General features: G+C 46.2%; 1 protein-coding gene across 1 annotated transcript; it reads left to right on the top strand.

Annotated features, from left to right (window-relative positions):
• Positions 1–391: 391 nt before the first annotated feature.
• On the top strand, positions 392–2,263 carry LOC120286572. The gene has a single exon (XM_039298851.1). It carries the CDS (start codon positions 392–394, stop codon positions 2,261–2,263), a length of 1,872 nt encoding a protein of 623 aa, XP_039154785.1.
• Positions 2,264–11,897: the final 9,634 nt, after the last annotated feature.

An 11,897-nucleotide genomic window follows, 5' to 3' on the forward strand; every position in this document is an offset into this window, starting at 1 on the left:
CGCTATGCCGACAACGTGCCATTCCTCATACACACATTCCAAGATAGTTTGGAAGGCATTGCCCTGACGTGGTTCATTGCGCTGGACATTGAAGAATTCACTAGTTGGGACGACTTAGCCAATGAGTTCTTACAACAATACCGGTTTAACACCGAGCTTGCCCCCACGAGGGAAGAGTTGACTCGCGTTGAGAAGAAGAGGAATGAGTCATTCAAGGCCTTCGCGCAAAGGTGGAGGACCATGGCCTCACAAGTGAAGCCGGCCTTAAATGAGAGGGAGATGAAGTTGTTCCTCAAGACTTTGCCCTCTCGAATACTTCCAAGGGTTAGTATTCTCGAGTTGCCAAACATTTTCACAGCTAGTTGAGGTAGGTGAAGGAGTTGAATGGGCAATGGTTGAGGGAAAGATTTCAACCGGAGGCGCGAAGAAATTCCCACCAAGAAAGGATAAGGAGGCCGCAATTGAAGTAGCACTTGTGCAAGAGCCCCATTTCCCTCGGCCAACCGCAACACCCGCGCACAAGCCTACGATGGTTCCAGGTAGTTCATCACAAGCATTCGATAATGGCAAGATGCCGTTTCGAAAGGGGTTTTCTCCACTACCACGCCCGCTGTCAAAGTTATTGCCCATGCTTCTTGAAAAGAGGATGGTCGCAAAGGAGGTGCCTAGAGATAACCCCCCAAGGTTCGCCGGATTCAATATAACCAAGACCTGTGAATATCACATGGGAGAAATGGGGCATGATGTAGATAATTGTCACATGCTAAGATACAAAGTTCAACAGCTTCTAGACAAGAACATATTGACTTTCAGGGAAGCTCAGCCCAATGTGCAACAGAACCCTCTACCAAATCATGTAAGGGGAGTGAACTCAATTTCCGAGGACACACGGGCGAGTCAGCAACCTCTAGTACTGGATGCTTCCGAGTCGTATGAATCCCTAGTGCTAGTGGGATACTATGAAGGCCAGGAGGATGTGACCCTAGAAGAGAGATTGAACCGCGTCCGTAGGATGATAACCATGGGAGTAATCAGACGCGGAGAAGAGGAAGAGAAGGTCGTATCCGTGACAATGCCATCATCATTCCGCTCATCTTTCTACAACTTTGCTGGTATGCCTCGGGCGAGGAAGGCTATGCATGGAATTTTGAAGACCCCAGCTTTATACGAGGAAGGGTTGATAGCTATGATTACCCCAATGGTGATTGAATTGTCCGATGAGGAGCTCGTAGGCGATATCGAGCTGGAAATTGCTGAACCCACAGTGATCGACCTTATGGTCGAAGAGATGTCGACAATCGAAGTCACGGGAGGAAACACAATGCCGGTCACGATTGAATTGCCTCCCCAGGAGGAAGACGGAATGGTAATGCTGGAGTATCCTCCCAAATTCGATTCCAAAGCTGTACCTTGGGGTTACGGAACAAATGAGGTAGATGCTGTCACGCGATCAGGCCGCTGTTACGCACCTGATAAGGGAATAGAAAAGAAGGCCGTGACCGAGGAGGAGGCAAAGCAATTTTTGGCGGTAGTAAAGTCTAGTGAGTTCAACGTGGTGGATCAACTGCGGAAGTTGCCGGCTCAAATCTCCCTCCTAGAATTATTCAAATCTTCCGAGAAGCATAGGGACATCTTGCTAAAAGTCCTTAACGAGGTGCATGTGCCAGAGTCAATTGATGAAGTCCAATTAGAGGAGTTCGTTGGGGCCGTTCTATTAAAAGATCAAATTTCCTTTACTGATGAAGATCTCCCCCCCGATGGTCCTAATCATACCAAAGCGCTACATATCTCGGTGAAACATGAAAGCACTCTTGTTTGCAGAGTATTGATTGATAACGGTTCGGCACTCAATATATGCCCGTTGGCCACTCTCCACCGTCTTGGCATTGACCTTGGGAGAATCCGTACTAGCAAGTCGACTGTACGGGCTTTTGATGGGATGAAGAAGGATGTGATAGGGGAAATTGAGCTTGAGCTGCTAATTGGCCCTGTACTTTTCCAAGCCGTGTTCCAGGTGTTAGATATACCAAGTGCTTTTAATTTTTCTGCTAGGAGACCGTGGATCCACACAAAGAAAAGGTGCGGTTGCCTCCGGCCTCCATCGAAAGTACGATTTGTGGTGGACAATGGGCTTATCACGATCCATGGAGAATCCGACTTCAAGATCTATCACGAGACAGCCATCCCCTATGTGGAGCCGAGTGTACCGAGGAATCCAGCTTTCAAACCCTCGAGCTGGTATCCATGGTCCATGTACCTGTAGGGTCCTTCACAAAGGCTCCTAATTTGTCTAAGCCGGCCATAGCTGCGGGAAAGATTATGTTGGCAAGTGGGTATAATCCTGGAGAGGGCCTTGGATCACACGGTCAGGATGTGCGAAAACCCATTGAAGCTCATAAAAACTCGAAGAGGAGAGGCCTAGGATATGCTGAGGGGTGAGAAGGTCGTAACGAACAAGGTGGTCATGGCAACCGAGGGGGCCGTGGAAGGCAGAGAGGCCGGAATGCCCGAGGAGGCCGAGGTGGGTATAGAGATTGGAGTGAACGTATTGCCCAAACCGAGGAGGGTGAGGGCAATCGAGGCCCGTTTCATCCGTTGTTGGAAGAAACATTTCCAGGACCTCCAAGGATGTTATTCGAGGAAGAGGGGGACATTTATGGTGTGATTGAGCTATTCGAGGAAGACGTCATATGTGCCATCCCGGCATGCGAGGAGGCCGAGTCCTCTGAAGTCATGGTTGTCCCTTCAAAGTAGGGCGGTTCTCGTCTAGCCTAGTCTTTTGTCTTATGTCTTCTCCCCTGCGTGGGATCTCGTAGTTTTTCTTTCTTTCCTGTTTATGCCATTTGTAATGTGAACTATGGTCAACCCCGATCTTGAGCCGTTGGTCGTGGGTGGTTTGTGTTTAAATACGGCCTTATCTTTCCTCATTCAATAAAATAGACACATGTTTTATTAAGGACATGTGGAGGCACATCAAACTAGTCCTATGATGGTCACGAGGCCTAGGTCTCCACATGCTCCCTTATTTGACTGCCTTGCAAGGACGAGGAAATCCGAGGATATGAGGATGAGTTCTTGAAACTTTTACAAAAAAATACTTCAAAAATTCTTCGAAAAACGACATGCATTATTTTTATGGTCAACATTGCTCTAACTCATTTTATCGCATCTCAGGCATTACATTATGCATAATCATAATAAGGACGCATATGACTCGGACGTGCATGAAGAAAGTCTCTCAGGTTCCGATGACACTGACGATGATGATCAGAAGGGGATTGAATGCGAATGGAATCGATAGGAAGGATCGAAGCCGTTGACTGAAGAGCGAACAATCACCATAAATTTAGGTGACGCAGAGAATGTCAGGGAAGTAAGGATCGGGGCATGTCTCTCAGAGTCAGAGGCGGAAAAGACGACTAATCTTTTGAAAGAATATCAAGATGTGTTCGCCTGGACATATGCCGATATGCCGGGATTGGACCCCGAAATTGTGGAACATGCTCTACCAACAGATCCTGATATGCCACCCAAGAAGCAAAGACTCAGGAGAACTAAACCAGAATTGTCCAAGAAGATCGAAGAAGAAGTAATGAAGCTGCTGAAAGTAGATTTTATCGAAGTGACACGTTATCCTAATTGGGTAGCAAATATTGTGCCTGTAATGAAGAAAGATGGGCGAGTCAGGGTATGTGTTGACTATCGTGATCTAAATCGAGCAAGCCCGAAAGACGATTTTCCACTCCCACATATCGATGTCTTGGTTGACAGCACGGCAGGATTTGAGTTATTCTCCTTCATGGACGGTTTTTCCGGATATAATCAAATCCGTATGAAGAAGGAGGATAGGAGCAAAACATCATTCATAACTCCTTGGGGAACTTTCTGCTACAAAGTGATACCTTTTAGTCTAAAGAATGCTAGGGCAACGTATCAAAGGGCCATGGTCACGTTGTTTCATGACATGATGCACAAGGAGATCGAGGTATACGTGGATGATATGATTGCAAAGTCAAGACGGGGTGAGGACCATGTTGGAGTCTTGCAAAAGCTGTTCAAGCGTCTTCGGAAATTCAAGCTGCGCCTTAATCCCACAAAATGCGTTTTGGGACGAGATCGGGAAGCTGTTAGGGTTCATGGTTAGTAACAAGGGCATAGAGATTGATCCGTCAAAGGTTAAGGCTATTTGTGATTTACGAGCCCCGACCACCACCAAGGAGGTCCGTAGCTTGATGGGGCGGCTCAATTATGTGGCGAGGTTCATCTGTCAGTTGTCTGAAACAGCGAGGCCATTCTTCAAGCTTTTGAAAAAGAACGCAAAGATTGAGTGGGATATCGAGTGCCAGGGTGCCTTCGAGAAGATAAAACACTATCTCACTCACGCACCAGTTTTAGTACCCCCTCTCCCTAAAATTCCCTTAATTTTGTACTTGACCATACATGATGAATCGTTGGGAGCCATGTTAGCAAGTAAAAGACCAAATGACGGGAGAGAATGCGCGATATACTACTTGAGCAAGAAGTTTACTATTTTCGAGATGAACTACACACGAAGTTGAGAGAACTTGCGTGGCCTTGATTTGGGTTTGCACGTGCTGCGGCAATATACGCTCCATCACCGAATCCCGTTGGTGACCGAAAATGATCCCATCAAATACCTCCTGGAGAAGCCGGCACTGGTTGGCAAGTTGGCCAAGTGGCAAATCTTAATTTCAGAGTTTGACGTTCAGAGCCTGGGGCAGAAGTCCGTTAAAGGTCGCGCCATAGCAGACATGTTGGCAGAAAGTCTCGAGAGGTCCAGGACATCGATGAGGATAGTGATGCGGGGAACAAATTTTACTTGTATCAAGTGACAAATGGACGATGTACTTTGATGGTGCAATTAATTTAGTGGGTCGGGTGCGGGGCGGTTCTTATCTCCCAGGACGGTCAGCACTACCCCGTTGCCGCTAAATTGACGTTCCCTTGCACGAATAATATTGCCGAATATGAGGCGTGCATTCTCGGCCTCCAAGCTGCTATTGACATGAAGATCCGAAAGATGCAGGTTTATGGTGATTCAACCCTTATCATCTTACAGACTAAAGGCGAATGGCGAACACAGGATTCTAAATTGATTCCGTATCATGAGTTCTTGGGGAAGTTGACGAAAGAATTCCAAGAAATAGAATTTGAATACTTGCCAAGGTCTCAAAATCAGTTTGCTGATGCCCTAGCTACCTTGTCTTCAATGTTACAAATAGCTGGAGGCTTGGACATTAAACCATTAAGAATTGAAATCTTTAGGCGCCCAGCTTATTGCATGATGATTGAAGAAGAACCGGACGGACAGCCTTGGTATCATGACATCTTGAAGTATCTGCAGAATGGTGAATTTCCCGAAGGAAGTGAAGCAGCAGATAGAAAGCATTTAATAAAGTTAGCATCGAAATTCTTCGTCAGTGGAGATGTCATCTACAAAAGGTCATTCGACTCAACATTGCTAAGGTGTGTCGACGCTAAAGAAGCGACCGTTTGATGAAAGAGATACATGAAGGGAGTGTGGCCCCCATATGAATGGACACTTCTTGGTGAGAAAAATCATGCGACTTGGTTATTATTGGCTGACCATGGAGTCTGACTGCATTCAGCACGTACGACGGTGTCACCAATGCCAGATTTATGGAGATAGGATAAATGCCCCTCCAAATGAACTTCACCAAATGTCTCAACCCTGGCCCTTTTCAATGTGGGGAATTGACGTGATTGGGCCCATTAACCCCAAAGCTTCAAATGGGCATCGATTTATCCCTGGTGGCGATAGACTATTTTACCAAGTGGATCGAGGCCAATTCGTATGTTAATGTTACTGCAAAAAATGTGGCAAAGTTCATTCGTCGCGACATTGTCGCTCGCTACGGAGTGCCGGAGGCGATCATTACCGACAATGGCACTAATTTGAACAACAAAGTCGTAGATGGATTGTTTAGTGAGTTTCGAATTAAGCATTTGAACTCGTCACCGTATCGTCCTCAGATGAATGGAGCAGTGGAGGCGGCGAACAACAACATAAAGAAAATCCTATCGAAGACTGCCGAGAATTATCGTGATTGGCACGATAGACTCCCTTACGCGTTAATGGCGTATCGAACTTCTATCCGCACCTCCACAGGGGCAACTCCTTTTTCACTCGTGTATGGGATGGAGGCAGTCTTACTGTTGAAGTTGAGGTCCCTTCTCTAAGGGTCCTTTCCCAATCTGTGCTCGATGAGACTGAGTGGATGCAACAGAGGCATGAACAGTTAAACTTGATTGATGAGAAGAGATTGCAAGCTGTGTGTCATGGCCAATGCTATCAGAGACAAGTTGCAAAAGCCTTCAATCGAAGGGTGCGTCCTAGATACTTTGAAGTCAATGACCTGGTGCTGAGGAAAGTGCTTCCGATTATACCAGACCCTCGTGGAAAATTCACCCCGAACTATGAAGGGCCGTATGTCATTAAAAAGATTATGCCTGGTGGTGCTATGATTTTAGTTGAAATGGATGGCGGTGAATTGCCTAGACCCGTAAACTCGATGCGTCAAGAAATACTTTCCATGATTGAAATCAAAGTCGAAGAACCACTTCATGCGCAATCTGAGTCACATGGCATCATGCATAGCATCATAGATAGCATACATATATCACATACACGCATATCTATTTGTGTTTCAGGCATCTTACCGTTCGATGAGGAAAATGGCGGAGGGAAAAGTCGATTCAAAAGACCCATCAAGTCTCCGCACAAATGGCTGAATATCTCTTTTTCTTAAATGAGAGGTAAAAAAAAAAAAAAAATCGGGGGGCATAGCCTCATTCCCACCACCTATTTTCTGGTGCCACTATACGCGCTTCATGTCGGTAATTCTCGAAGAGGGGAGCTCGTAAGAATGATGTTATTCGGATAAAAGTTGAAACATTAATCATGCCAAACAAGGAGTGCTTAGGATGAAGAAAGGTAAGTCATTTCCAAACACATCCTTCAAACACTTCCAAGAGTTGAGTGAAAAATAACCTTCTCTTAGGACGAAGGATCCATTCGCATTGAGCATGAAGATCGAAATGACAAAGGCATTTCCTTCACCAATCCCAAACGCCAAGCTGACATATTGCTAGCCCTTCAGGCCAAATAGAGATGATCCTCCAAAATACCCATGTCGAGGACAACCCGAAATTGGGGCAGCATAGGAGGTTACAGTCGTGTTGTAAAGCAAAGGATTGGGAAAGATCCTATTACTTTCACTTGAATCAATCTTCTGGTGATAGCTTCAAAGGAATTCTCATTAGATCTTGACTCATCCCAAAGTGAAGAAGAGCATTTCCTTCTCTACCCAAACACATATCCATTGCTTTAACCAATTTGGGCCTGATTATTCATTTTTAAACCCCGAGTGGTGATCATCTCCCTTCACTGGGGCAAAGCATGAGAATTGACCAAATACAATTGAGAGTCATGAGGAAATGCGAAAAGCATCTCGAAAGTCATAAGAGCTCCAAAAGTTCAAAGAGCAAAAAGTTCGACAAATTAGAGGGCATAAAAAGCAGTGTGCCTGGTAAAAGCAAGACCAATGCCCGTTTAAAAAAAAAAAAGCCAAAAGGCTGCATCTTATGTGAAAAAAATTTATTATCAAAGTCCCGGTGCCTCAAAAAAAAAAAAAAAAAAATCATTGCAAGTGCAAAGAAAATTAGAAAAAGCGGGCAAAGCTCCCATGCATAAATGATTAGTCAATGGACTTTCGAGATGCGTTATATTTCAAAAGCCAAATGATTTGGAAGGATCAAGTGACCTGGTCACGATGCCATGATGATCATCGACTCCTAAAGACCCTGTTGAAAGTTTTAAGCCTTTCGAGCCTCTCCCCAAGCCAACATTACAACCCTCTTCCGAAGTCTCTTCTGATTGGGATGGTTTGAGTGAAAATGAGAATGCCACAAAGAAGCTACTGCTCGAAGGAGTGGAAGTAATTCTATCTTGTCTCATCGCCCAAGCTCTCGACTTGTAAAGCCGATGAAGATAGTGACAAATGTTCCTTGTCGGCCTCAAAGCAATAATTTCTTTGTGTAAGCCCTAACCGAGCCTATATTGCGGTCCTTTCAAAAGACCTTTTTGATCGATTAGATTGTGCTCATTGCGAATGTTTCTGGAAGCCTTCGACGTAGGTTATGTGAGAAACCTTCAACAATCAATTATTTCCCACATGAATGGATGGGATCAAGTAGCCATTTTATTGAGAGTACGTGAGAAACCCTTTCTGACTAAGAAGCTCTAGTTTGGCATGCTTAATGAACCTTTTTCTCGAGTCGTAGCCGTTACGATGAGAGCTTGTCTCCTAGAGAATTTGATGATTAATGATATATCCACGAGCAAGATGACAGTTTTGCGCGACATGAGGCTGATGGACATCGAATGTTTTTCTAAAGTAATCGGACTTAGGTTGATTATTTTGTTCAATTATTGCTGCAATATTGCCAATACGTCTCTTGATGACGTCTCTAATGACATATGCTTAAGTTGAGTTTGACAGGATTCATCAGTAAAGCCATGATGTTTTCTAGGGGATTAGCGGGTGCTTCCCTAAAAAAAAAAAAAAAAAAAACCAAAGGTTCGTGGTTAGCCTTAAACCATGTCATCCCCCAAAGGTTTATGGTTGACCTTAAACCATGTCATTTCCAAGATTGGTGGGTTCATCTGTAAACCATGCTTGTTTGCCTCCTAGTCGAAACCTGTTCCTACACGGTGAGACTATCATACCCGGTCAAAACTCGTTTTTACATGATGAGACCTCAATCTTCCTCACTTCTTATGACCCGGAGAGCCTTGTATCCTGGAGTCTTCCTCACTTCTTATGACCCGGAGAGCCTTGTATCCTGGAGTCTTCCTCACTTCTTATGACCCGGAGAGCTTTGTATCCCGGATTCTTCCTCACTTCTTATGACCGGGAGAGCCTTGTATCCCTGGAGTCTTCCTCACTTCTTATGACCCGGAGAGCCTTGTATCCCGGAGTCTTCCTCACTTCTTATGACCGGAGAGCTTTGTATCCTGGAGTCTTCCTCACTTCTTATGACCCGGAGAGCGTTGTATCCTGGAGTCTTCCTCACTTCTTATGACCCGGAGAGCCTTGTATCCTGGAGTCTTCCTCACTTCTTATGACCCGGAGAGCCTTGTATCCTGGAGTCTTCCTCACTTCTTATGACCCGGAGAGCTTTGTATCCTGGAGTCTTCCTCACTTCTTATGACCCGGAGAGCCTTGTATCCTGGAGTCTTCCTCACTTCTTATGACCCGAGAGCCTTGTATCCCGGAGTCTTCCTCACTTCTTATGACCGGAGAGCCTTGTATCCTGGAGTCTTCCTCACTTCTTATGACCCGGAGAGCTTTGTATCCTGGAGTCTTCCTCACTTCTTATGACCCGGAGAGCTTTGTATCCTGGAGTCTTCCTCACCTCTTATGACCCGGAGAGCCTTGTATCCTGGAGTCTTCCTCACCTCTTATGACCCGGAGAGCCTTGTATCCTGGAGTCTTCATCACTTTTTATGATTCGGTGGGCCTTGTATCCTGGAGTCTTCATCACTTTTTATGATTCGGTGGACTTCTGCAGCCCGAAGTCTTTCTTCACCTTATTAACAAGACGCATTTTCATAATTATGAGTCCTTTTCGTCGACCTAATATGTGCATATGCACCTAGGGTCTTTCTATCGCCAAAAATAATTTAGGTGTCGTCTGTCTTTGATTGCAACCTCTTCGAGGCTACATTCAAAGAGGGGCAGCTGTTGACACCTAGTTTTTTATCTTTCAAATAGTATAAAAAAAATCGAAAAAATCAATCAAAATCAAAATCAAAATCAAATAAAAAAAATCAAAATCAAAAAAAAATTTAGCTATTAATTTCTTTAAAAAAAAAAAGAGTAGTGAGGCGGGTCGGGCCGGATCCGGCCTTGGCCCGACCCGGCCCCTTTTTCCTTTTATTTTTTTTCCTGCGTGGGCCTAAGCCCAACCCTCCCATTTACTTTTTCTTTTTCTTTTCTTCCCCTTCGCACAGCCCAACTCTCTTTTTCCCTCTGGCCCGGCCCACCTCGTTGTCTTCTCCCTCAGCCGCTTGCTGCACGGGGAAATAGCGAAGCAGATTGCAGCCGTTCGCATGGGGAAATGGCGAAGCCGAAAGCAGGGGCAGAGGCGGAGGAGACAGCATCATCTCGCCGGCAGGTCAGCGGGTTGGGGGGAGCCGATTCGGACGCACGCGGAGCTGATTCGCGCGCATGCGAAGAGAAGCAGGGGGGATCTGCACCAGAAAAAGGAGAGAAACAGAAGAAAATCAGAGGGGGGATAGACAGAGAACAGGGGACCAAGCACAAAAAAAACAGAGGAGAAAAAAAGAAAACGGAAAAAGAAGCACAGGGGAGGAGGAGTCGTGGTGGCAGCCCTCGCCGCGCCACCGCTACCCCCTGCGACGCCGCCGTTGCCCTCCGAGCGTCGACTCATCGTACCCGTCGCCGCAGCTCCCGACGCCAATCGAGCAGAGAGAATTCGGAGGAAGAACAGGGGAGAAACCGCGAGCGGGGCGAGGGAGAAGGAGAGGAAGTCGGAGAAGACTTGCGGCCTTTGCTTGCCGCCGCCCGACCAACCGCGCTCACCTCCGCCCGCGACAACTTGACGCCGTCCGAGCCACCGCGCCTCCGCCTTGTCCAACTCCGGGCACTCGCCTCCACGGACCCTCGCGAGCCCCCGTCTTTGAAGCTTCAACGATCGCGACCCGACCGACACGCGACGCCCGTAGACGTCGGGCTTCTTCACGCCGGCCGACGCCGCGACCCATCTGCTCCCACGGTTCCGTCGATCGACGCCGCGACCCGTCTACTCCCGTGGCCTCACCAATCGACGCCGCGACCGGACGACCCGCGATTCGCACTCCGGCTCGTGTCACCGTCCCCGCCGCCGCGCCTCGTTGCTCGTTGCTGTCCTCCAAGCCGACGCCGCCGCCGCCCGCCGCATCGCCTTCGCCACCCGCCGCTTTGCCGCCACCGTCGACACGTAACCGCCGCTCGGTGTCTTCGACCATCCCCTTCGCCGCCGCAACACAGCGGGAGAGAGGTGGGACGAACCGGGTCTTGGCCGGCTCAGGCGAAAGCTCCGTCGGGTAGGGTTTCGGCCCAAAACCAGGTATGTTCTCTTAATTAATTCGGGCCGGATTTAGGTTATTATTGCATATGGGCTTATGTTTTTTTTTGGGCTTGTGGGTTTGGGCTATTTAAGTTTGGGCTTATAGGTTTGGTTTCTTTTAAAAGAGAAGAGGGGACCTCTTGGGTTGGGCCCGCGATTCGGGCCCACCTGCTCCTAACCGGACCGAACCCGGGTCCGGTCGGAGACCGAACCCGGGTCCGGTCGGAGACCGGACCCGATCCGCGCCGACCGGACCGAACCCGGGTCGGGTTGGACCGAACCAGTCCAGCCCGGTCCAATTTTTTTAATATTTTAAAAAAAAATTTCGAAAATCCAAAAAAATTATTATTTAAAAATTAGAAATTAGTTATTTTTCTTTTAAAAAATCTTTAAAAATTAATAAAAAATTTAAAACAATTTCGAAAATAAAAAAAATATTTAAAAATTAGAAATTAGTTTTTTTTTTTTAAATTAATTAATTAAAAAAATTATTAAAAAATTAATTAAAAAATTTTAAAAATTTAAAAATTTCGAAAAATCCAAAAATGATGGGCTTTGATTAGGACTTGCCATGTATTGCCATTTTAGCGTAATTAGACCTTTATGTGCTCGTATTTTGATTACGTTGCATGATTAATTTGCATATCTAATTGTGTTTGATTGCATGTGTTTAATTTTATGGCAATTAGGATCTTGATAGTTGTGATTATTACTTTAATGAT

This window comes from Eucalyptus grandis, chromosome 1, assembly GCF_016545825.1.
Source record: "Eucalyptus grandis isolate ANBG69807.140 chromosome 1, ASM1654582v1, whole genome shotgun sequence".
Classification (NCBI taxonomy): Eukaryota; Viridiplantae; Streptophyta; class Magnoliopsida; order Myrtales; family Myrtaceae; genus Eucalyptus; species Eucalyptus grandis.

Coding starts and splice junctions, on each gene's coding strand:
- LOC120286572 (XM_039298851.1), top strand. CDS start 392: ATGGTTGAGGGAAAGATTTCAACCGGAGGCGCGAAGAAATTCCCACCA.